The sequence below is a fragment of the Mirounga leonina genome, unplaced genomic scaffold (assembly GCF_011800145.1).
Source record: "Mirounga leonina isolate KUSES-001 unplaced genomic scaffold, KU_Mleo_1.0 Mir_201, whole genome shotgun sequence".
NCBI classification, from domain to species: domain Eukaryota; kingdom Metazoa; phylum Chordata; class Mammalia; order Carnivora; family Phocidae; genus Mirounga; species Mirounga leonina.
The window spans coordinates 8,106,881-8,134,298 of NW_023270504.1; the positions used below are offsets into that span (position 1 = coordinate 8,106,881).

Consider the following 27,418-nt stretch of genomic DNA (forward strand, 5'->3'; position numbering starts at 1 on the left):
TTCCTCCTTTATTAGGTTTGCCTTGGAAATGCAGAAGTTCACTTGCGCAATAATTTTCTCCCTTTTGAGAACCACGCGATCCAACAAAAGCTGACCTTTTTTAAAGCAGCTGTTGATTAGACAGTTAAACATAGAGGCAGCGCTGACATGATATTTCTCAGTCTGATGTAACTTGGAAATAGAAAGCTATAACAACCTGAGGTGGAAATGCTTTCAAGCAACTGAGCTTAAAGTTCCTGAAAATTATCTCGTAGTGCTTCTTCTCAATTCCCCACATTCCACCCCCGATTTTGCCTCTGGCTAATTTGTGCACTTCAGATTGGATTCCTGAGCACAATGGCAGTGTGAGAACTGTTGTGGAACTCATCATTATAATTCCAAGCCTTTAATTAACCCACTTTAAAGTGGCTCTGTCACGTCTAGGAGCAACAGAAAAGCAATTGATTCATTCTTAGAATAGGTGTATCATAGAGGAGAGTAGACGAGTAGTACTGTGCTCTTAACTAAACCTGGTTGGTTGGGGAGCATAAGGAGCATTAAGAACTCACCTGTACCTCTGAAACAAATAATACATCATATGTTAAAAAAAAATGAAGAAGAAGAAGAAGAAGATAGCAGGAGGGGAAGAATGAAGGGGGGGAAATCGGAGGGGGAGATGAACCATGAGAGACTCTGGACTCTGAGAAACAAACTGAGGGTTCTAGAGGGGACGGGGGTGGGGGGATGGGTTAGCCTGGTGATGGGTATTAAAGAGGGCACGTACTGCATGGAGCACTGGGTGTTATACGCAAACAATGAATCATGGAACACTACATCAAAAACTAATGATGTATTGTATGGTGACTAACATAACATAATAAAAAAAAAAAATGCAGATCCTCCGGTAATTCTGTTTGATATAGTAGTGTAGGTATTGCTGTTCCTTCACAGCTAGGTAAAGTAGACATAAAAAGGTCAAGTGACTTGTACCTGTTCTGTGAAAGGTCAACGGCAGAATCAGAGATAATCCCTCAGTGAATAATAAGCCCACTCACTCCAACAATCGCTTTGAGAGCAAAGACTCTCTTAAGTTTTCCCAGTCAACCATAAGACCTATTTTAATATGGTCAAAGGCCTCAAAAAGATGATCCTTTTCACCTCTTGGCGCTTGCCTTGGAAAAAAAAGAGTCACTAGGAACAGTGAAAGCATTAAAATGCTTTTGAAGAGATAAATGATGGTATAATTATTTTTTTTAAGATTTTATTTATTATTCAAATTCAATTAGCCAAGGTACAGTACATCATTAGTTTTTGATATAATGTTCAATGATTCATTGGTTGAGTATATCACCTAGTGCTCATCATATCACGTGCCCTTTTTAATGCCCATCACAGAGTTATCCCATCTCCCCACCCATCTCCCTTTTGGCAACCCTCAGTTTGTTTCCCCAGAGTCAAGAGTCTCATGTGGTTTGTCTTCCTCTCTGATTTCTTCCCATTCAATTTCCCCCCACCCCACCCCTATTATCCTCTGCACTATTCCTTATTTATTTATTTGAGAGGAGAGAGAGAGAGAGCATGAGTGGAGGGGGAGGAGAGGGAGAGAGACAAGCAGACTTCCTGCTGAGAGGGGTACCGGTCGCAGGACCCAGAGATCATGACCTGAGCTGAAGGCAGACGCTTAATCGACTGAGCCACCCAGACGCCCCGTGATGGTATAATTCTTATTTTCTTTATGTTGTAAATAAATAACTAATTACTTTATTCCAGAAATAGGAATTAAAACATCTTTCACATTTATAAATTGTACTTCAACATTTCCTAAAAATCAATCTCTTCTGGTAAATTAAACACATACACAATTAAAAATTGATCATACAGAAACATTCCACGACCATCCATTCAGTAAATATTTATTAAGGACCTAATTGGTACTAGACATTATTCTGGAGGCATGGGATGCAATAGTGAATGAAACAAAATTCCTGTCCTCCTGAAACTTATATTTTAGGCAAGGGAGACACACTAAAATCAAATAAATAATACTGCACACTCATGTATCATTATCTGAATCATCATGGAGGAGGATCCTTGTGTTCTGCTGGTATTACCCAGATCGTGTTTGAAAAATCACTAGGGAGCCTCTGGGCTGTCCTTCATGGTCCAGTAATGATGGCCCGAGAGAGGCTGCTGACCTGGGCACTTGGAGGTACCTTCAGGCCTGGCTCATCAGGGTAGGGGGGGTCACCCACCTTTGGGAAAGGAAGGGCTAGGCGGTGACCGCCATCAGGTGGTGCTGGGCCTGGGGTGAGGGCAGATGCCATTGGAACTGCCCAGCTGTCCTGGAAACTGAGGGCCCACCCACTAACTGCCTTTACATGACTTGGGTGTTGAACCCTGATTATAATATCTGTATGGCACCTTTCCTAGTCCATCCCTGAGCCCTGGGGAAGCAGGAAAATGTGGCTGGCCTCTTGCACAGCTTTGTCTCCAAAATAAACTACTAAAATTAAAAAAAAAAATTAAAGGAAAAAAAGAAGAAAAATCACTAGGGAGGGAACATGGATGGGAAATATCCAACACATTTATTTGTAGGTTCTTGACAGAGCTACTAAAGTAATATTATCCTCTCATCTCTGGATCTGAAGAAATACATTACTTCCCTTATAGGAATAGCGAGACCTAGAAATTTCAAAGACTTATCTTTATAAACCTCAAAAAGAGGGGTGCCTGGGTGGCTCAGATGGTTAAGCAACTGCCTTCTGCTCAGGTCATGATCCTGGAGTCGTGGGATCCAGTCCTGCATCGGGCTCCCTGCTCAGCGGGGAGTCTACTTCTCCCTCTGACCTTCCCCCTCTCATGTGCTCTCTCATTCTCTCTCTCAAATAAATAAACAAAATCTTAAAAAAAAAAAAATCAAAAAGAAATAGGGTCTGAAGTAATGTCTGTCTTTCATCAATTCTATAGAACAAAAGCAAAAAATCCAAGTGTACATCATTTTGGGGTTTCCTAGAGATTGGTTAGTCCCAACTTTCTTTTTCTATTAATGTTTATTTGTATTTTGGATAACCACATGAAACATGTAGAATTAGTTTCTTTTCTTGCTTCTCACCCAGAAATATTTTATCTGTTTTGAATAGGACACTGCAACAATGATTAATATAGAAAATTTTTGTGATATACTGATTTCAGATAAGATGACCTACTTACTATTTATTTTCATGTAGCTTTAGTCATTCAGGAAATATTGATGTATATTCTTACAGTGATATCAGAAGCAATTAAGCATTAAATTATATGATTAAATTTTGCATGAAAAATATAAAATGACAGCTATTTTCCCTTAAAATGATAAATTCTTTATAAAATCCTAATATACATAGCTTTTGAACTACTGAAGCCAAAGAAAGTATGATCGTTTTAATTAAGCAAAATTGAACTCAAGAATAAATTTGACTTAAGGGCACCTGGGTGGTTCAGTTACTTAAGCACCTGACTCTTGATTTTGGCTCAAGTCATGATCTCAGGGTTGTGAGATTGAGCCCCATGTCAGCCTCCCCACTGGGTGTGGACCCTGCTTAGGATTCTCTCTCTCCTTCTCTCTCTACCTCTCCTCTCTCTCTCCCTCTCTTAAAAAAAAAAAAAAGAATAAATTTGACTTAAATAATTGTAGGGAAAGAGCTTGTTTTAGAAGGTAATTTTGTTTATCTACTCTTTTCATCAAAATAAGCGTTTAAACTAATTTTATAAACTAATGTGTAATATATATTTTGGTATATAATTATATAAACCTCCTTATAAGCTGATTTTTTACTTGAATGGGATTTTAGTACAGAAATATTTTTAAAAGTGCAGAGTTCAGAAATTAAAGCTATGACCAATTAAAGCTACAAATGACCAATATTTATTTATTATTTATTTATTTATTTTTAATTCAGGTTTTTGTTTAAATTTAGTTTTAGTTTTTTTAGTTTTGTTTAAATTTGTTTAAATTTAGTTAACATATAGTGTAATGTTGGTTTCAGGAGTAGAATTTAGTGATTAATCACTTACATACAACACCCAGTGCTCATCACAAGTGCCCTCCTTAATACCCATCACCCAACTAGCCCACCCCCCACCCACCTCCCCTCTGATAACCCTCAATTTGTTCTATATAATTAAGAGTCTGTTTCTTGGTTTACTTGTCTTTTTTTTTTTCTCCTATGTTCATCTGTTTTGTTTCTTAAATTCCACATACGAGTGAAATCATATGGTAGATAGATGGCCAATTTTTAAAAACTAAATGGAATACTTTTTATGTGTCTGATCCCAATTACAATTAAAAAAATTGTTCAAGAAATTATTTACTGTTATTAAAAGTATCTAATAATGTTTACATTTTTCTTGTAGGGAGGAAAAAACTCCTTTAAAAACAGTTGCTTCTTTAGTTTTAGATTTTAAAAACACTAGATTCCTGTCCTGAATCTAAATTGGTCCTGGTGGTAAGATTTTCTATCTATTAGGACAGTGGTTCTCAAATGTTGGCAGGATTGAAATCACCTGGAGGGCTTGCTAACATCATTGCTGGGCTCCACACACGTTTTTGATTCTGAAGGGCCTGGAGGTGGGGCCCACGAATTTGCATTTCTGATGAGTTCCCAGGTAATGCTGATGCAGTTGAGGGAGAAGCAGACTCCCTGCCGAGCAGGGAGCCCGATGCGGGACTCGATCCAGGGACTCCAGGATCATGACCTGAGCCGAAGGCAGTTGCTTAACCAACTGAGCCACCCAGTTCTCAAAACCACATTTTGAGAACCATTCTGTTAAGATGAATTTTAGCAATCATTAGGAGAGCTAGATTCTTCATCACAACATTTTGATGCTTTATGTCAAAACCATAGTGCAAATATAACTTACTACCTTAAGTCATTTAAAAATGCATTGTTTCTCCTGGCCCATTTATGTTGTTTTTTTTCTTTCCTACTTTACCCTGCTTCAAAGGTTGATCTATCAAACATATTTTCAAACTTATTATAAGACTAAAGGTCTTTTATTGATTTTACTGTAATTTTAGACAGACCCTAACGAATAGGAGTCTAGATCATCTGAAAATTGAGGGATTTTGCTTTGCTTTGTTTTTTGTCTGGTTTTTTTTTTTTTTTTTTTTTTTAGTTTTTTTAGTTTGTTTAGTTTTAGTTTTTTAGTGAATTTCTTGTCATTTTGCACATCTTTGTCTTAGTTTGGCCACAATGGAAGTAATGCACTGATCTCTAAGAACTATAAAAAAATTTATTTTAGATCTTGGATGAGTAAAACCTATATATTTTTTAAACTCCTTTGTTGAAGATGCTCTAGTGTAGGGTAATGCTGGCATTTTAGGCTCCTTCCTTCAGTGCCATGGAAGGAGGGACGGGACCAGTTCCTTACTTCTCTATGGTTGTGTGTATGTGGCAGGGATGGGGAAACAGTCCGGAGGTGTCACAGTTCCCTTTGGGTCTGAGGTCTTTGGTCTGATGGTCCACGCATCCTCCACAGCCACCTCATAAGGCACTCTCGGGTTTGTGTCATTTCTTTCCCAGGTTTACTGGAACGCCTTCCTCAGAATGACACCCCCTCTGTTCTCTTTCCTGTCCATTGCCATGCTTTCCTCTTGGCCATGCTTCCTTTGAGGCGTTCTCTTTGGATTCTCAAGAGGCTATTTGGCAAGTCCAGAAAAATAAACATTATGTCTTTCTCTTTCCATTCCAGTTACAATCCAAATTCTGCAAGACAACATAGACAACTGTGTTTGACTAGGGAACAAGGAAGTCTGGGAAGGAGAAAAAAGGACAAGAATTAACTTTAAGAAAGACAGACTTTCCAGCTAATCCATTTCATGATATTCTTTGGTGGAGAATCCTTACTTTCATCTGCTTTTCATAGCCATATCTATAATACTATATGGGTATTGCTATATAATATCAAACCCATATCTGTAGTACTCTTCCACATTTCCTCCCCTCACTTTACCCCTCATCCCCAACTCTGTAATGTTCTCCCCCCACCCTGCCTTTGGGAAATGCCACCATTTCTGCATCTTTATTTAACCTCAGATTTAAATTGGATATTAATGGGGGTTTCCTGCAGCCTAGATTCTACAGACTGAAATGGAGAGGGTGTTCTCTCTACTAGGCGTGCCAGAAGCTGATATCCTTGTCAAGAGTCTAAGTGTAAATACTCCTGCCACAGTGAGTATTTTCTTGCTGAGACCACAGAGTTCAGTCTCATGTGAGAAAGCCTTTTCTTCTTCGTAACATGACTTTGGCCCTACTCCTAACAGAATAATAATTCTGGCATCAGTATTCTAGAGGAACAGTTATTTCTTCTTTGGGCTGTTTTCTTTATAAAGGACTTTATGGTACTGAGAGTAGCTCTGGACAGTTGGCACCATTCCCAAAAGATCCTCTTTATTCCTCCGTTCTTTTTTCTAATAGAAGGGAAAAGAATGGGTAAGAGGATCTTAGTTTATCATGCCACAATTAATAGAAAAATTCCTTTACAGCTCACATTTGTATTAGCTTCTTCTATAGACTGAATGTTTGTGTTACCCACCCCGAATTCATATGTTGAGTCCCAACATCCAATGTGATGGTGTTTGGAATTGGTACCTTTGGGAAGTGATTAGGTCATGATGGTGGAGCCCTCATGAATGGGATTAATAATGCCCTTATACGAGAGACCTGAAAGATCCCTTGCCCCTCCACCAAGGTGGTTTTAGTGAGAAGATACCTGTCTATGAGGAAGCGAGCTCTCCCCAGACACCAAATCTGCTGGCGCTTTTATCTTGGACTTCCCAGCCTCTAGAAGTGTATGAAATTAATTTGTGATATATATAAATAAAGTGTAATATGTAAGCCACCCAGGTTATGGTACTTTTGTCTATAGCAACCCAAACAGACCAATACAGCGTCCCAGGACTACTGTAACAAATTACCATGACTTTAATATTCTAAAACAGCTGACATTTATTTGCTAACAATTCTGGGGGCTGGAAGTCCTAAATGAAGATGTTAGCAGAGCCATGCTCTCTCTGAAGGCTCTAAGGTAGGATCCTTACCTGCTTCTTCTTAGCTTCTGGGGGTAGCCAGCAATCCTTGGTGATGCTCGGCTTGTATCACTCTAATCTCTCCTGTTACGTGGCATTCCCCCTGTGTATCTATGTCTGTGTCCACATTTCCCCACTCTTACAAGGACACTAGTCATTGGATTAGGGCCCACCTTCATCCAGTATGACCTCATCTTAATACATCTGCAAAGACCCTATATTCAAGTAAGATCACAGTTATAAGTATTAAGGGTTAGGACTTGAACACATCTTCTTGGTGGACACAGTTCAACCCTCAACAGTACTCTCCATTCAAACTCCTACTTGGGCATGTAGTATGGTTGCAAATTCTAGACCTCTGTCTCTCTAGCCATCCTCTATGACTTTCTTCATGCAGGTCCCTCTCTCCCCTCAGAATGGCTTCCTCATGCCATCCTCACCTCCCCCTTCCTACCTATGGACATTTTATCCATTCTTTAAAACCTTTATCAGATGCATTTCTTACATGATTCTTATCCTAGTGCTACCAACCAAATGGGATCCCTTGCATTTCTGTCCTTATTTTTCCTCGTATTAATTACATGTCTGTAATTGTTCTCATTCTACCAACTAGAAAGTAGATTGCTTAAAGAAAGAGAGTAAGTCTTACTATCTCTATCATCCCACAGTAGTTTTTTTTTTTTTTTTGCTTTGCACAGAACAGAATCACAAAATCAGAGAAAAATAGATGTTTTGCAGATACAGGGTTTGTGTATTTTAAGCATGTGAGAAAAGGGAAAACCTTAGTTTACACTCTCTTCTGCTGATTTCTCTCTGCTCCAAATAGGAAGAGTGTTTGGTATAAAAGCATTGTACAATTATTAACGTAAATGTATGAGCCAATTATTCTGACTGCAGGCTCCAGCTCACTTTATGATCTTTGGAAAGGCAGTTGCTGTGTCAGTTTTACCAATTAATAAAAGTGGAACTCACATGAAAAAAATCACATATGAAAAGTGCCAAAGAATAATTATTGTTGAATATCATTCAAGCGCAATTGCTTGATTTTTTTACTCCATCCTTATTTGCACCCAAACTGAAATGAACGTCAGAATCCTAATGATAAGAAAATAAATGTGAATGGTTTAATAAGGGCTGCTGCTAAAAATGAAAAGCCTAAATCTGTCATCTTTATTCCCTAATCTTAGATTTAAAAAGCTGCACAGTGTTACTTAAAGACTCTGCTGTGGGTTTTATGTGTTTGTGTATATATATATATATATATATACTTATGAGTATATATGTATTTTACATATATGCACAAATTTTCATTCCTGTTTAAAGTTGCATATGTGTTTAAATTACTAATACGTCATGATTAGTAATGAAGTGCATGGTTTTCCTTTTTTCATTTCAATACATAATGAAACAATCCCTATCCGTTCATGGGAGTCTTCCCCTGTAGGAAATATGTCTTTATTCTTTTATAAGGCTAACTATCCACCAGTGTTTTGATTCCTTTCTCACTAATATATATGCATATATCATGTATTACATTGCATTTTTAAAAACTTTAGTATTATGGAGGATGATAAATTATCTCGGGCTAGTTTTTTCTTTTTGTAATAATGAGCTACTAAGAGTTTTTTATTGGTAAATTTTTTCATCACCACTTACTAAGTAGGTATGGCAAATGTAGGCATCATCATCTAAGTAGGTATCTGCCATACCTACTTAGTATAAATGTATAAAACAATTGCTACAATTTTGCCTAATAAAGATTGTCGTGGATTCTAAGTATTTCTAGGACTCAGAGATTTCCTACCTATGACATTATTCCTTTTTAGTATTCAGTGACAATGCCCATGTTCAGATTCTCATTGTCAGCAACACTGAATGATGGCTGGTTTTCCAGACCATGTTGTGTAGTGACATCAGCTAATTTCAAGTACTGTTGTGAGGGTCTCTGCAAGCTGAAGTTGGATATCAGAAGATGACTGTCCTTGTATGTCTTCTTTAACTTTTTTAAGTTTTTAATTAGGACTTAAACTAGATTTCTGATTGTGATGGATCTCCACAGATGTGCTATACTTATCTAGAAACTTACCAACGTTTTTCACATTTGGTTTCCAAAGCACATAATATTAAGTGATGCTGTTGCTCCTTTGGGTTCTGGGGTTGTTTTTCTTCATTTATGTCATATAAAAGGGGATAGAAGAGAAAATTGGCTAAAGCAAAGAGCCCATCACTAAGAAAAAAAACTGATGCTTTTGATTGGCAGCCTGGCCATTCTAGATCTCATTTTTTAAAGGATTGCATATATAGGGCTCTAAATCTTTTTTAAACAACTACTGGGCATATGTTAACTAGTCTCTGAGAATTTGTACTGTGCTTCTAGTAAACTATAAATTTGGATCAGAGAGCTCTATATTGATACCAGTCATTTTTGAGAATTTGTACTGTGCTTCTAGTAAACTATAAATTTGGACCAGAGAGCTCTATATTGATACCAGTCATTTTCACATGTTTTAGAATCATTGAGATATTCTTTACTTCTTTTGTATTTTGTCTATATAATAGGGATGCTGTCCTTGCTTCACAGGGTTCAATTCCTCATTTATTGAGTACTCAGTTCCTTCTCCAAATAGCTTATGATATAGCAGAAGGGATGTAAGTACACGAATTAACTATGAAATAAAAAAATATTAAAATATTTTATTTCTGCAAACCCTGGGAATTCTACTGTCATTTGATATCTAATTGTATTTCTTTGGCTTTTATCTTTTGTCAAGGAGGAAACAGAGGGATAATTTACTGTGATTTAAGAGTTTTTGCCCACATAAACACATAGTGAATGTCTTCGCTGACTTGTGTTTTTGGCAAATATTCATTGTGTCTATTTGGCTCTGTTTTGGGCTCTGAAAATGTAGAGGTTAAGATCAGACCCTTTTCCTTAAAAATGTTGTAGCCCACTGGAGAGAGCCAACATCTACTAAGACGCAATATGAGAAATTTTGCTATCTAGGTATGCACAGGGCACTATCTGAACGCAGAACAAGGAAGAGCAAACTAGGCTACTGAGTCAGGAAAGGCTCTCAGTCACAAAGAATGTAAAAGATATCCAGGTAGAAAAATGGTACAGCTATTTCTATTTTGTTTTATCTTATTATATCTTTCAAATTTTCCAAGATATGTATATGTGGAGATGACATATATAATCATGAATAAGAATATTTTTTAACTGTTTAAACATCTGAAAGGAGGCTGAGGCATCTTATTTTTTTAAAGGGCCTTTTAGAGTGCCACTGAAATGCAAGAAAACAAGACAAATGTAGAATCATCTCATTAACACTGCAGGAAAGAGAAGTCCTGGTATGTTTCTGTGAAGTAGGATATACTAAATGAAAATTATTTGTATAGATTTGTACTATGAATTATACCACATAAAATAGCATTATTGATTTCTTAAAATAATTATATTAATTTTGGCACTATAAAATAACTATAAAGAAGTAAAAGTTTTTAGTAAATAAATTTATAAGAAATTATTCAAATTAATGTCTCATATTGGAAGGCTATCCTTTATGTATGATTTAGGAGTTCTGATATTTACATTTATTAAACAAGTATGTATTGAGTATCTACTATGTGCCAGACACTGTTCTAAGCCTCGGAAATAGAACAGTGAACAAAATGAGTGAAAATCTGTGTCCTCTGAAAACATAAGCTTACTCTAACATAAGCAGGGATCGTTAATGAAGAGATCAATAATAAAATATGGTATGTCAGATCATAATATGCTATGGGAAAAAATAAGGCAGGAAATAGTGTTGGGTGTATTAGGGGAGGTGGATGAGTTGATCATTAAAAGTGTGGTTATTGATAAGACAATATTTGAAAGGAGTCCTGAAGGAGGTGAAGAAGCAAACCATGCAGGTGTCTAGAGGAAGAGAATCCGGGCAAAGGGACAACAACTATAAAGCCTTGAGACAAACACATGCTTCTCAGATGGAAGGAACTGGCAGGAGCCCAATGTGGCTGGGACTGTGGGAGGGTACAAGGAGAGGAGTCGAGAAAGGCATAGCGAGGCCAGATTCTGTAGTCCTTATTGGCCGTGGTGAAAAGCTGGCTCTAATTCTAAATAAGATGACAGCCATTGGAGGGTTTGGAGTTGAAGAGTCACGATCTGACCGAAAGGATGCCTCTGGCTCATGTGTAACAGCTAGACTCAGGAGGACTAAGGTCAGTGAGGGAGACCAGTTAAAATGCTTTTGCAGTGTTCCAGGTGAGAGAAGCTGGTGGCTCAGAGTAGTGTGGTAGTGGAGGTCCGATGTTGGACATATGGGCACACCTAAAACCTGATCATTACTAGTCACTGCTCCCTGCACTCTGTCGGTAGGCTCCAATTCAAGTATCTCAGGCTAGCTAGCCCTTTCTTCCAAGCACTGCAACACATTTCTTACCACAGTTAAAGCTACAATTCATTCATCCTACCACCTTTTCATCATCCCTCTTGGGCTTCATTTCCTTTATTCAGCTTAGATTCCATGGTCCCATTTAAATTCCTTATATAGCCTCTTAATTTCCATGTATCTCTTTTTGGTGTGTTGTTGACCTTGCCCTGAAAAACCACACATCTCATTAATTACAACTCTGTCTACTCCATGCCTGGACCCAGACAACTGAACCTCACTGGAGAAAAACACACAAACATGCTTACTGACCTCACTTTGACCATAACAGAAAGGGAGCCCTTCAGACTTCCTGACAATCCTACTATATTTTCTAAGGTTGTTCGCTTTCCCTAGCTCACTCTCATACCTTCTGTTCCTCAATTTTCTAACACCTCCTCTCTCATCCCTATTATCAACTTACTACTACACTGAGAAAATAAAAGTAACCAGAAAAAAAAAAAAAACTTTTCTGCATTTCCATCATCAAAACCGCCACCCTCCTGAAACTGTGACCATATTCTCTGCTGTCAGTATGGTTGAATTCGTTTCTGTCTAAGGCCAAAACCTTCCACTTATATACTAGGGCATTCCATTCTCACCTGGTCAAGATGTTGTTTTAGCAAACATTCCATCTCTCTCAAAATCAAATCAACATGTCATCATTCCCATCTTTAAAAAGCCCTCCCTTTTACCTTATCCATTTCTCTAGCTACCACCCTATTTCTTAGCTCCCCCTTTTCAAGAGTTTATACTTCTTCTTCTCGCATTCTTATTTAAACTCACTACAGCGGCTTTGGTATCCACTAGTCCCTGAAACTGTTGCTGTCAAGGTTACCAGTGACTTGTAAGTTGCTCAACCCAATGGCCACTTCCTGGTCCTCATTTGAGTCAACTGTCTGCGACTTTTGACACAGATGATCACTCCCTCCATCCTGAAGTTTTTTTTTCATTTGGCTGCCAGGACACCAGGTTTCACTGGTTTTGTTCTGACCTCCCTTGCCCAAATTTCTGTCTTCTTCACTGTGATGCCTCTCCTCTTCCTAACTTCTGTTGGTGTTCTTTGGATCTCTTTTCTCTGACTCAGCTCACTTTTAGGTCATCCCATGAAGGCTCATGATTTTAAGTATCAGGCATATACTGACAACACCTAAATATATAGCTCCAATCCTGACCTCTGCTAGAGCTCCTGAAAAACATATCCATCCAACAGCCTGCTCATCATTTCCTTTTGCATAATATATCAAGTTTCATGTGTCCAAGACCAAAGTCTTGATTTTCTTTCCCTAAATATGCTCCTTCTGCATTTTTCCTTAGCAAGTGGCATTTCTAAACTTTCAGTTGCTCAGGTTAATACTTTCAGAGTCAAACCTAACTCCTCTTTTTCTCATGCCCCAGATGCAAACTGTAAATGAATCATGCCAATTTTACCTTCAACAAACTTCTTAAAACATATGCTAATGTGCCTAAATGATTACAATAATTGTATCCTTTGAAACACATTTAGATTTTTAGAAGCACCTACAAGTCACAACAAATTTCATGACTACAGTTTGTAATAAAAATCTGTACAATTCACATTTAGTCAGGAATGAAATGTAAATAGTTTTCTTGAGTGAGTTATAAATATCCTTGAAAGCCAATTCTAAAATACTAGTTTCAAAAATGATTTGCTCTAGAGCAGCATCAGTGGGATGAATATTTAATTTACCATGTTATCACTTACAAGGATAATGTTTATTAGGCTTTATAGGTTCTGGATTATTATTTAAAATTTATCTCCATTCTTTATAATCACAATTTGAATTAACATCTCAAGAATAGTACAAAGACTTATTTATTGCTCTGTAATGTTGATAAGAATACTGCCTCTGAAATCATTCTGCTTGCATTCAATACTGGCTCTATCATTTTCTAGGTACATTATCATGGACAAGTCCCTTAAATGCTTGGTGCCTCAGTTTCCTCATCTGTAAAACGAGGATAATGCCAGTGTCTACCTCAGGATTTCCTCGTAGGATCAAATGAGATCACGTACTTAAGTATTTAGGATAGCGACTGGCACAGAGTAAAAGATAGGAACGGTGCCAGAATAAAAGAATTATATGGAGATTCTTTGATTTTGGAAGCTCTCAGGGAACTTGAGGCATAAATAGACTATCTGAAAGGTCATAGACATTGGGGAAGGTATGTGCTATGGTGAGTGCTGTGAATTGTGTAAGACTGTTGAATCACAGACCTGTACCTCTGAAACAAATAATACATTATATGTTTAAAAAAAGAAGAAGAAGAAGAAGATAGCAGGAAGGGAAAAATGAAGGGGGGGAAATCGGAGGGGGAGACAAACCATGAGAAACCATGGACTCTGAGAAACAAACTGAGGATTCTAGAGGGGAGGGGGTGGGGGGATGGGTTAGCCTGGTGATGGGTATTAAAGAGGGCACGTACTGCGTGGAGCACTGGGTGTTATATGCAAACAACGAATCATGGATCACTACATCAAAAACTAATGATGTAATGTATGGTGATCAACATAACATAATAAAAAAAAATAATAATAAAGACATTGCAGGGTTTCAGGAATTGTTCAAGAGAGCCAGGAAAGTGGCATGTGAAAGCAATATGTATTAGTTATCTACAAAGTGAGAGAACCAGCTAACAAATGTCATAGACATTCAAATGAGAAAGATTACTGGGCGCCTGGGTGGCTCAGTTGGTTAAGCGACTGCCTTCGGCTCAGGTCATGATCCTGGAGTCCCGGGATCGAGTCCCGCATCGGGCTCCCTGCTCGGCGGGGAGTCTGCTTCTCTCTCTGACCTTCCCCCTCTCATGCTCTCTCTCTCTATCTCATTCTCTCTCTCAAATAAATAAATAAATAAATAAAATCTTTAAAAAAAAAATGAGAAAGATCACTTCCATCAACGGCAGTTTAAGATCATTCGTGGTGAAATTTTCGTTATTTAAATGCCCATTTCGAATTACAATAAAACTGAGATAAAGCGCCAGTTTTGACATACAAATATTCAGAAGCATAGGACTTTAGTACAAACTGTTAGTGTAGGTTGATTAGATGCCATAAGAGAAATCCTTCCGAAATGTAAATACCTATTTATTTAGGTAGATAGGAAGCTGCCATTTAGATTGGTATTGCTACCCTACTGAAGTATCACACTGCTGATCAGTTTGATGTGCATATAGTTTATTGTAGAGAGCATCAGTTATATGTCTCTGTGGCTGTTTCTTCTTCCTGGAACAATCATACATTTATCTAAGATATAAATTTAATCAACAAATATGAATTGAGCACCTGCTCTGGGCGAGACACGGTCTTCTCATGCTAGGAACATATACATTGCCAAATAAAAAAATGTAAGATTGATGTAGTAATAATAGCTGATCCCCATGATTTCATTATTTATTCCTTTCAAATAGGCATGTTTCCTGAAGCATAATTAATCAGCATTAACCCCAGAACTGTGAAGCTATGGGTACCAGTGGACAAAGTAATTTCAAAGTTTGACCCCAGGAAAGGGAGAAAAAGAGACCTAAACGCTTTACCTTCTCTTTCCCTCTAGTTGGCTCGTCACAACAAACTCTTACAGCAGATGCTCAAACCAGGATCGGATCCAGATGATGGGGATGAAGCCTTAAAATATTATGCCAACCACACTGCACAGATCGAGGTAACCATCTCTTATTTCTCGAAAAGGATCAACTGTGAAAATATATGTTCCCTTTCTCTTTCAGACCATTTTCATAATTGTTTCCTAGAACAATGAAGCAGAATTGAAAAATAGAAACTGTAAAAGTATACATCAAAAGATAAGATGCAAGGAGTGATCTATGAGAAATTGAAGTGCATATCTTTCAAAGTGGTCTTTATTTTTTGGCCAGAACGATATGTGAATTTTCTTTTGTAATTAACGTTATTTTTATGTTGTGTTGGTCATGGAAGCAATCATTACAGAGCAGTGATGTTTTGATGAAAAAATAATTACATTACAAGCTATCATGCAAGAAAAGCATTCTCTGTAGAAACTATAAAAGGCTTGTTAAAAGAGAGATCTCTGTGTAAAGCAGTGTTCAAAAGTGTGGAAGGCACTATAAAGTACTCATAGCGATGGCATAAACCTGGAGTGCTTTAGCAGCTCTCATTTTCAGTACACGGCAATTGACCCCCCCGCCATGCAATATTATTTAATAGCTTTTGGCAGTTGAGGAGGGGTAGGTCAACATGGACTTACCATTATGTGTTGTGAGACCCATCTGGCTGTCATTTACTAGCTCTGGTATCATTTTGACACTGGTTGGCAGAGCTAATCAGGCAGAAGTGAGCAGAGTAGTTGACGCTTGTCACTTGTAATTTACATTCATACATTTATTCATTTTGGTGGATATTTTTTAGTTTAGAGCAGAATGCATGATGGGTATCACTGCTATTAACTCTCAGGATATATAATCACGGTACCTTGCTGTTTGCTATTGCCAAACATTTGGAATAATGAACATGTCACAAAATTGATCACTTGCTCACGTTTATAAACATTAATAGTACTGCAGCTTTGGTGGGAGACTCGACGTAGGAACCCATAAGCTGGACCAGCAGCAAAAATGTTGCTTATTGCATCAGGTGATTAGAGCCTGAGAGGCTGGTCACCTCAGGAAGCTGGAGAAGTTGATACGGATTTATCGCCAAACCACTAAGGTTCTGAGGAAGGTCCCAGAAGTCATGGTACAAAGCTACATGATTAGAAGAGATAGGAATAGCAGGTGGGCTGAGTGGGTCAGAGGAAGGATTTGGTTAATACCTGTGTGAGAGCTGGGGCTATTGTCTGAAGTAGGACTTTTATTGGTTTACCAGCAATGAGGACGGATTTCACTGTAAATACACAAATTTGGTAAATGTTTGCAGATCACTTACTCTCTCTCAGTTACATACACATACAGAAGATAATTCCGTGTAGTAAGTGCATAAACAGAGGGCCAAGGAAATGTAGAGAAAACAGCAATTAACTGTGCCTGGGGAATTTCAGGATGGATTTCACAGAGATAGTTGCCATAAAGAATATATTAAAGATTGAGTAAAGATTGGGCACAGAATTTCAGATAGAAGTAAATGAAGGGAAGGTGTGAAACCATGAGAGACTTGACTTCGGGAAACAAACTGAGGGTTGCAGAAGGGGAGGTGGGGAGGAGAATGGGGTAACTGAGTGATGGGTATTAAGGAGGCCACGTGATGTGATGAGCACTGAGTGTTATACAGACTCATGAATCATTGAGCACTACATCACAAACTAATGATATGTTGGCTAATAGAATTGAAATAAAACAACAAAAAAATGAAGTTGTTAAAAGCAAAAAAAAAAAAAGAACACACAAGGCGGGGGACTCCTTTCAAAAGATTACTCTAGTTGCTGTTGGAGAAAGAATTGGAAAAGAGAATGGGGCATGGGGATGCAGGTAGATCAGATGAAAGATATTTTAATAGAAAATGTGAAAGATGGTGGTACTGAAGATGACTGGATTGGAGAAAAATATACATACACACATGTACATACATGTGTGTATGTGTGTGTATGAGGGATATTTATAATGCCCCTTATAAAATGTGACAACCTAAGCAAAATGGTATGGAAAAGGATGCCCCTGGGCTTCTGGTTTGAATAAATAAGCAGAATTGGTGTAGTGCATTGGGATCCTAGCTTGGACAGTTAAAAGAGAGAGGAAGATCATTTATTGGTTCTTGGATAAATTGAATTTGAAGTGACTTTGAGGCATTCCTGAAGTTGGGTACAGAAGTCCAGTGTTCAAAGGAACAGTCTGGGCTGATGATGTAAATTCTACATGTTGACCAGTCCCCATGCTCATTGGAAGACCAGCTCATATGCTCTATTCAGAGAGGCTTCTCACCCATTAGGCATTCATTAATTTTATCCCACTGTACTCCCACAGCAGTTTGATCATGCTGTTAATTTAATACATCATATTGAAACATGTGTCTTATGTGTCACTTGTCCCCTACTGACACAGTGCCTTGGAGCATCACCACAATAATGATTATTGTTGAAAATAATTTTTCTAAAATAATAAACTCAAAGATGCTGAGAAATATGAAGGACCTTGTGTGTTACCTGGTTCACTCACCCATTCAAGGAGAAATTACTCTGTAATGATCTTGCCTCTACTTTAAATTGTTCCTGTGATAGAGATCTCACGACTTCAGAAGGAAACAGATCCAATTTTGAACAATTTGAATAATTAGAAAGTTATTTTTTATAAAGAGTTCACACTAGCCCACCTTAATGTTTCCCCACTGTTCAGAACATTTGCTCTTCTGTTAGCATGATAGCTTGGCTGTAACATTTGAAGAACCATAATGATTACTTAACTAGAGGCTCTTATAGATTGGGATTCATGTTGTGTTTTCACTTTGAGTTCCCCAGACCTCCTCACCTAAGGAGTGAATAAGCATTTGTTGAAAAAATGTATTGAAACAATTATCCATTTTGGCTTTTTACAGTTAATACACTCCCATTGTCTGCAGTAATTCCTCCAGTTTGTCCGTGCGCCTTATAGAATGTGATGACCAGAATCAAACATAACATTTCATAAAGGGACTGAATTGTTTGGTCTATAATAATCAAAATTCTATTTCTTTTTTTTTTAGATGTATTTATTTGAGAGACAGCACGCACACACAAGTGTGCACAAGTGGGGGGAGGGGCAGAGGGAGAGACTCTCAGGCAGACTACCCACTGAGCATGGAGCCCGTTGTGGGGATCGATCCTACGACCCATAAGATTATGACCTAAGCCAAAATCATGAGTCGGGTGCTTAACTGACTGAGCCACCCCAGCGCCCTTCCGTTTCTTTTTTTTAATTTATTTTTATTTTTTATTTTTATTCTATTTATTTAAATTAAAAAAAAAAAGCAAAAACAATGCACCAATTTTTCCCACACCGCATCCACTGCCTCTGGCAACCACCAATCTATTCTCTGTATCTATGAGCTTGTATGTATATACGTGTGTGTCTATGTATGTGTATATATGTATATATATATTCAGATTCCACATACAAGAGAGATCATGTGGTATTTCTTTCTCTATCTGACTTATTTCACTTAGCATAATGCCCTTGAGGTCCATCCATATCTTGTCACAAATGGCAAAATACCATTCTTCTTTATGGCTGAATAATATTCCACTGCATATGTATACCACAATTTCTTTACCCATTCATCCATTGACAGGCACTTAGGTTGTTTCCATATCTTGGCTATTGTAAATAATACTGCAGTGAACATGGGGGTGCAGATATCTTTTCAAATTAGTGTTTTGGGTTTTTTTTGATAAATCTGCAAAGTGGAATTGCTGGATCATACAGTAGTTCTTGTTTTAATTTTTAAGGAATCTCTGTATTGTTTTCCACAGTGACCACCACAATTTACATTCTCACCAGTGGTGCACAAGAGTTCCCTTTTCTCTACATCCTCACTAATACTTAATATTTCTAGTTTCTTTGATAATAGTCATTCTAACATGTGTGAGATGATATCTCATTGTGGTTTTGATTTGAATTTTCTTGATGATTAATGATGTAGGGCCTCTTTTTGTGTATTTGTTGGACATTTTTCTGTCTTTTTTGGAAAACTGTCTATTCATATCTTCCACCCATTTTTTTAATCAGATTGGGTTTTTTTGCTATTGAGTTGTATGAATTCTTTTTTTCTTTTCAAGTTTTTATTTAAATACTAATTAATTAATATATATGGTAAAATTGGTTTCAGGTGTAGAATTTAGTGATTCATCACTTACATTTAACACCCAATGCTCATCACAACAAGCGCCATCCTTAATGCCCATCACCGATTTACCTATTCCCCATGCACTTCTTTCCATCAACCCTTAGTTTGTTCTCTATAGTTAAGAGTCTCTATGGTTTGCTTTCCTCTCTTTTTTTTCTTCCCCTATGTTCATCTGTTTTGTTTCTTAAATTCCATATATGAGTGAAATCATATGATATTTGTCTTTCCCTGACTTATTTTGCTTAGCATAATATACTCTAGCTCCACCCATGTCATTGCAAGTGGCAAGATTTCATTCTTTTTGATGGCTGAGTAATAGTCCATTGTATATATTAACCACATCTTCTTTATCTATTCATCAGTTGATGGACATTTGGGCTCTTTCCATGGTTTGACTATTGTTGATAATGCTGCCATAAACATTGGGTTGCATGTGCCACTTCAAATCTGTATTTTTATATCCTTTAGGTAAATGCCTAGTAGGGCAATTGCTGAATTGTAGGGTCGTTCTATTTTTAACTTTTTGAGTTGTGTGAATTCTTTATATAGTTTGAATATTACCCCTTATTGGATATTTGATTTGTATGTATTTTTTCCCATTCAGTAGCTTGCCTTTTCATTTTGTTGATCGTTTCCTTTGTTGTGCAAAAGCTTTTTAGTTTGATATAGTCCTACTTTTTAATTATTGCTTTTGTTGTCTTTATTTTTGGTGTCAGATTTTTTTTAAAGATTTTATTTATTTATTTGACAGAGAGAGAGAGCGAGAGCAAGAACACAAGCGGGGGGAGTAGGAGAGGGAGAAGCAGGATTCCCTCCAAGCAGGGAGCCCGATGTGGGGCTCGATCCCAGGACCCTGGGATCATGACCCGAGCCCAAGGCAGATGCTAAATGACTGAGCCACCCAGGCGCCCCTTGGTGTCAGATTTAAATAATCATCTTCAAGACCTATGTCAAGGAGCTTACTGCCTGTTTTCTTCTAGGAGTTTTTATGGTTTCAAGTCTTATGTTTAAGTCTTGATCATTTTGAGTTAATTTCTTTTCTTTTTTTGTAAGGTAGTGCTCCAGTTTCATTCTTTTGCATGTAGCCATCCAATTTTTCCAAATCCATTTATTGAAGAGGCTGTCCTTTCCCTATTGTATATTCTTGGTTCCTTTATGGTCAATTAATTGGCTATATATTCATGGGTTTATTTCTGGGTTCTCTATTCTGTTCCAATGATCTGTATTTCTGTTTTTATGTCAATACCACACTGTTTAATTCTATAGCTTTGTAATATAGTTGAAATCAGAGAGTGTGAAACCACCAACTTTGTTTTTCTTTCTCAAAATTGTTTTGGCTATTTGGGGTCTTTAATGGTTCCATACAAATTTTAAAACTGGTTGTTCTTTTTTTTTTTTTTTTTAAGGGCTCTTTGTCCTATTTGAAAAAAGGCCTTGGAATTTTGATAGGGATTGCATTGAATCTATATGTTGCTTTGGTAGTATGGATACTTTAAAAATATTAGTTCTTCCAATCCATGAGCATGAAATATTTTTCCATTTATTTGTGGCTTCTTCAATTCCTTTCATTAATGTCTTATAGTTTTCAATATATAGATCTTTTTCCACTTTGGTTAAAGTTATTCTTAGGTATTGTATTCTTTTTGATGCAATTCTAAATGGGATTGTTTTCTTTATTTCTCTTTCTGATAGTTCATTATTAATATATAGAAATGCAACATATTTTTATGTGTTGATTTCTATATCTTGCCACTTCTGAATTTGTGTATTATTTCTAATAGCTTCTTGATGGGATATTAAGAAAACTTAATATCATGTCATCTAGATATAGTGACCGTTTTACTTCTTTTTTCCAATTCAGATGCCTTTTATTTCTTTTTCTTGCCTAATCGCTCTGGCTAGGACTTCCAATACTATGTTGAATAAAAGTGGTAAGTGGTAACATCATTGTCTTGTTACTGATCTTAGAGGAAGAGCTTTCAGCTTTGCACTGTTGAGTATGATGTTAGCTGTGACCTTGTCATATATAGCTTTTATGTTGAGATATGTTCCCTCTATACCCCCTTTGTTGAGAATTTTTATCATAAATGGATGTTGAACTTTCTCAAATGCCTTTTCTGCATCTATTGAGATGATTATTAAGTTTTTATCCTTCATTTTGTTACTGTGTTGTATCACATTGACTGATTTGTGGTTATTGAAGCATACTTGCATCCCTGGAATATATCCCACTTGATTGTGGGATAGAAACACTATTTCTTAAATGCATCCTGAGATTTTTGGTTTGTTTGTTTGTTTGACACTGTTGGATCAAGCAAACCTTTTTTCCCCCTACAATACCAAATAGGTCCAATTTTTCTTTTGTACAATTGATTTCTTTAACCTATGTTCAGGAATTTTATTTACCACTACTAAATTTCATTTTGTGTGTTTTATGATAGCATCCTAGTATGTAGTTTGCATATTTAACATATTATTTAGGATAACTTCAATTACAAGTACCAGAATACCAGACTGACAATTATTTGAACAATAAAAATATTTGATTATCCCACATAAAAGGAAGTCTGAAGGTACCAGTAGTTCTACAGTTGACTCATGACTCAATGATGTCTTTAAATATGAAGGTGTTTCCCATCTCTCTCTAGGTGTTCCTTATTACGCTGGTGATATCTTACCTCATGGTTGCAAAATGGCTGCCAGCAAGGAAAAGGCCCTTATACTACCTTTTGTTCTAAGTGGGAAGAAAGAGGATACAGGCCAAAAGAAGTGTTTTTGTGTTGTGTGTTTAGTTTTTTGTTGTTATTATGTTGTTTGTCTCATGTGGCTGTCTGCCTTTTCCTGATTCCCCTTCCCCGCCCATCACCAGCATATTTCTACTTGTGCCTCACTTCCTGGAACTAGTAACATGTTTACCCCTGTATCAGCCCGTGGTGAAGGGGAATAGGAGGACCCTTCTGGCTTAGACCAATCCTGATTCATTCTTGAGGGCTGAGCAGAGTATATGAATATGAATCTTGAGATTTAGTCAACATAAAACCTTGTTACGTAGTAAATTTCTGTGAAAATATTCATCCTGTTTTTGTTTTGTTTAGTCTAACATTACACTGTCACAAATATCAAATAAGACAAGTTCAAAATAATGAATATTTACATCCAGTTATATACTTGAATGGATATGAAACCTACAAAAATATGTTTTACCATGCGTAGGAAAACATTTTAATAATACAAAGCACCTTTCTCTGCAGAACTCAAGGCACATCATGTTGAGTATGTCATTTGGTCCCTAACAGCAATAGCTCTTTTAGGAAGACCAAGCTAAGAATAAGATACAGATATACTAAGTACTGTGTTTAAGGTTATGTAGCCAATCACTTAGTTCTTAGTTCTCTGCTGTAATTCATGGAAATAAAAATGGGTGGCAAAATTTTAATGTTAGTCCAAAAAGAATAAAGATTTGGGGTTTTGTTATTTATAAGATATTCATGATACATTCATCAGTTAATTTTTCTTAAAGACAACAATGAAAAGTAGTACACTAAAGAATTGCTTTAGGTATTTCAAGCTGGCATATTTTTTTATTTTTGGTTTTTTGTTTGGAGTGGCATATTTTTTTAAACCTGAATTCGTAAAATATCATTCATAAGCTCATGCTAAAAACAAAAAAATAGTCCAAGACTGACAAATGCAAATTAATATTTTCAGATTGTTCGGCATGATAGGACGATGGAACAAATAGTTTTTCCTGTCCCCAATATATGTGAATACCTTACACGAGAATCCAAGTGCCGTGTGTTCAATACAACTGAAAGGGATGAACAAGGAAGTAAAGTGAATGACTTTTTCCAGCAAACGGAAGATCTCTACAATGAAATGAAGTGGCAGAAAAAAATCAGGAGTAAGTACAGTAAACCAAAATTGTTAGTTTTGAGCGTAACGGTAGATATATTGGTACTCTGGAATACGTGACAGCATTCATTTAAATTGGTTTTTAATTTCTTACCTTCTGATGTTACTGAAGTCCCTTAAAGCCTTAAGAGTGTAAGCTCAGTCTACACCTGGGTGGGAGCTGAGACACCTGTGGCTTAATAAAAACAGAAGACTAATTAGATCATCTTTTCATGCTGATCCTATAGTTTTATAAATATTATGAAATGCAGGGTTGCAGCTGTATGTTTCAACTGCTGAGCAGCTGCAGCTTTGCAGTCCTTGGCTAGGTTCTGACTGGCTTTAACAATCGGTGAGTGGTATGGAGGGGCATTGGCACCAGCATGCTTGTCCTCCGTTGTCTTATGATCTTACGATGGAGTAGATTGATGTTTTCTTGAAAGTCATTCTTTCTTTCAACATATCTTTACCTTTCCAAATCTGACTAAAAATTCTGTGGCACTTATATTCCCATAAGGCAATGTTATCATTTTACAGTTAAAAAGTAGCATGATAATAGTTCCCATTACTTACATCTCAAGGGGTCAAGTCTATTTGGAAATTTCTACCTCTCCTAAATAATTGAAGAGATCTGCAGTGCATACAAATTTGACCACATGACTTTTCCAGGTCTTGTCCCTTCTTAACTCTTAATATCTAAACATAAGATCTAAAATATTGGAGTTAGTTGAGGGAGTAAGTGTCAGAATTTTCAAACTTAAAAAGTTTTATTACACTAAGCTTTGGTTTATTTTCCCATATATCATGAGTTTTTAACAAAATATAATAGGGAGACACTGTTGATTAGGTCTTTGCTATCTTTGGGGGAAGTCTTCCAGACAAGCAGGCCTATGTTCTCAATACCTCTGTTCAACAGTGCTTCTAGTTTTCTAGGAACTTTAATGAGCATGGTTTATGAATTTGAGTGGAGCTTGAGACACATCATCTTTGGATATAAGATTATATGCATTTTGCATATGCATATGCATGCATTTTTAGGCTTTCTTATCAGAATATTTGAAAAAATAAAGAAATGACTCTCCCTTAGTATTTTGCCATGTAGAACCTTAGGGGATTCAGAGAAAATTTTGAGTGTCCAGAATATGTGAGGACTCAACAATTTTATTTGGGACATTTGAAAAGCACACATTTTATCCTTGACAAAAGTAAGTTGAATAAGGATGTAGTGCTTGTGGGGTTTGTTCTTTTTTGGATAAATATCTTATCATTTATTGGAAAACAAATCTTAAAATAATTTCCAATGCACATATTACATTGAAAATTTAGAAGCAACTTACTATAAGGTTACAGATAGAAACTAATTCATTAGATGGATATACTGCAAATATATGCATCAACATCTTCTAATTTTGTCTTAACATTCTCCTTTTTAAAACGAAGACTCCTAATTCAAAAATGATGGAGATGCAGATGTTTACAGCATAACATACGTTAGTCAACTAAATGCCATGGCAAATCACAGCCTATTCCAGGGTTGGAATGCTTCAGTCTAAGAGAAGGAAAACAACATATACTGAAGGGAAGTACAGTTTAGAAGTAAGTAGAAGATCCCAGATTGGAATTCACAGAACCTAATTTGAAAAGTTTATAATTTCTATTTGAAAGTTGATGTGCCTTTCTCCCTCAAGTAACTCCAATATTTTAGATCTTATGTTTAGATATTAAGAGTTAAGAAGGGACAAGACCTGGAAAAGTCATGTGGTCAAATTTGTATGCACTGCATATCTCTTCAATTATTTAGGAGAGGTAGAAAGAACTGATTTTGGGTTAGGGTCAACTATGTTCAGTAGATGAATTTACTAATTCATTTCTGAAGATAAATATGGAATCTCTTTTCTGAAAATATTCGGTTAAGACTCTCCTACTTATTAGTACTTCCTATTGTATCTTTCACATTTTTTCTGCTGTTCCAAACCCAAGTGCTTAGGAAGCATTACGGTTTAAAACTTAGGTATCATAAATCACTAGTTCCCAATAAGCAGTTCTAGGCCATGGTCTTCAGTGTCTGGATTTCAGGTAACTGTGACTGGGTCATAAGAGTTTTCATCAGACATGTATCTGGCTTGGGTTTTTTATTTGACTGTAAAGCATGGGAGTGGGACCGTTTTATCAATATTACTGAATTATAAAGTGATATATACTATTCTGTGAAGAGATGCCCCAGGCAGCCATTAACGTGTTTCCCTTAATCTGCTCTAGGGATGTATTAGAATTGTTACAGAATCACTTATTCTGACCATGTTTAGCAATTGCAAAATTTCTCACCCTTTTACCATGGCTTAGGTGTAAATTGACTGAAGAATAAAAAAAGGAATCAAATCGAAAACCCCCTTATAGTATTGATTATAAACTTTCTTATATAAATCATTTTGAATATTTGTTTCAGTATACTTTTATACTACTTTGCAAAAACACATTTGGTAAAATGTTGTTTCCATAGAGTTCATGTGTTGAAACCAAAATTAATTATTCCATTTTGTCCCATCGTACTTTTTGCTTACTAGATAACCCTGCACTGTTCTGGTTCTCGAGGCACATATCCCTCTGGGGGAGCATATCCTTCAATTTGGCTGTGTTCATCAATTTAGCTGTTGCACTCTTCTACCCATTTGGAGATGATGGAGATGAAGGCAAGTGCTTGTCTTTCTTTAAATGATAAATATTTTAAAGTTCTAAAAATAATACTCTTGATAATCCATTCCTTGGCTATTTAGAGCTTCAAAATAATAATAACGCAATTCTTTTTTTTAATTATTTTTATTTATTTATTTATTTATTTATTTATTTATTTATTTATTTTTTATTATGTTATGTTAATCACCATACATTATATCATTAGTTTTTGATGTAGTGTTCCATGATTCATTGTTTGCATATAACACCCAGTGCTCCATTCAGTACATGCCCTCTTTAATACCCATCACCAGGCTAACCTATCCCCCCACCCCCTCCCCTCTAGAACTCTCAGTTTGTTTCTCAGAGTCCATAGTCTCTCATGGTTCGTCTCCCCCTCCGAATTCCACCCCCTTCATTTCTCCCTTCCTACTACCTTCTTTTTTTTTTTTTTAACATATAATGTATTATTTGTTCATTGGGGAGGGTATGTGCTATGGTGAGCGCTGTGAATTGTGTAAGACTGTTGAATCACAGACCTGTACTTCTGAAACAAATAATAATGCAATTCTTGTTAAAATTTTCTGTATTCATTGAAAGTGGAGCATGATGATAAGTAGATTAGGCAGAAAACTACGGTCAATAGAAATGTTAGTTTTCAAAAAGCTCATATACAGAAGAGCTCTTGGAACTATGCTATACTGGCAAGCAAGGCAATGAAAAAGAATTATTTCTACTGATTAATATGACTGAAAGCATTTTAAATATGGCATCTCAATTATATGGGAAAATGAGTGCCAAAATATTTATCATGATTACCTTAAATAGTGGAGTTTATATTTAACCCTCTTCCTTGCTTTCTATCTTGTCTAAGGTTTCTATAATGAGCACACATGGACTTTGAAAAAAAATTTTTTTAATGTACAGCATAGGACAGAATATGATCATAGAGAATATCTCAGATCTCCCAGTCTAGGATGTCTCTACAAGGATGATTGACTGAAATTAATATTATTAAACTAATAATAAATGAAGTTTTACAAAAGCAAAGACAAGAGAAATTATCCCATCTTAGGTGAAATGGGATGTAGAGGTGAAATATGCTAATGGGTGGCACCATGGGAATTAAGTTTTGTTTAAGTCTGGCAAAGTGCATGGGAAAATATGTTACAGCCTTGGGATACAATCAGGTAAGTAACTTTGAAATGTGTGCAGAAAGAAGGCCTTGAAGGAAAAGATGAATGACATCAGGACACAGGAACCACAAATTGCTTTCATATCTCACCTGTAGGACTGTTGTAAGAATTTAATGAGATGCTATCTAGGTCAGGCATTTAGAATAGTGCCTGGTAAGCATTCTGTGAAGCTTAGTTATTGTTGATGTCATTGTCATTACAAGGTAAATATTAATACTACAAGGAGAAGCCCAGTGAAAGTGAGGGTATGATGAAAACAACAGGTATGTAAGCCTATTTCAGATGAACTGGAGGTGAGCATGAAGGGAGATGGGAGTCCAGGAGTAATTTGCTATTTCAAAGCTCCATTACAGATACTAGATATCAAAGTCCTAAC

General features: G+C 36.6%; 1 protein-coding gene across 9 annotated transcripts in view; it reads left to right on the forward strand.

Moving 5' to 3' along the window:
• Nucleotides 1-27,418, forward strand: part of ITPR2 (inositol 1,4,5-trisphosphate receptor type 2) — a 497,457-nt gene that overhangs the window by 373,296 nt on the left and 96,743 nt on the right. For all 9 annotated transcript variants that reach the window (XM_035028030.1, XM_035028031.1, XM_035028032.1 and 6 more), the window contains 3 exons: nucleotides 15,051-15,158; nucleotides 22,991-23,183; nucleotides 25,738-25,863. In XM_035028030.1, the coding sequence (XP_034883921.1) occupies nucleotides 15,051-15,158; nucleotides 22,991-23,183; nucleotides 25,738-25,863 (427 nt within the window). The remainder of the gene's footprint in view (nucleotides 1-15,050; nucleotides 15,159-22,990; nucleotides 23,184-25,737; nucleotides 25,864-27,418) is intronic.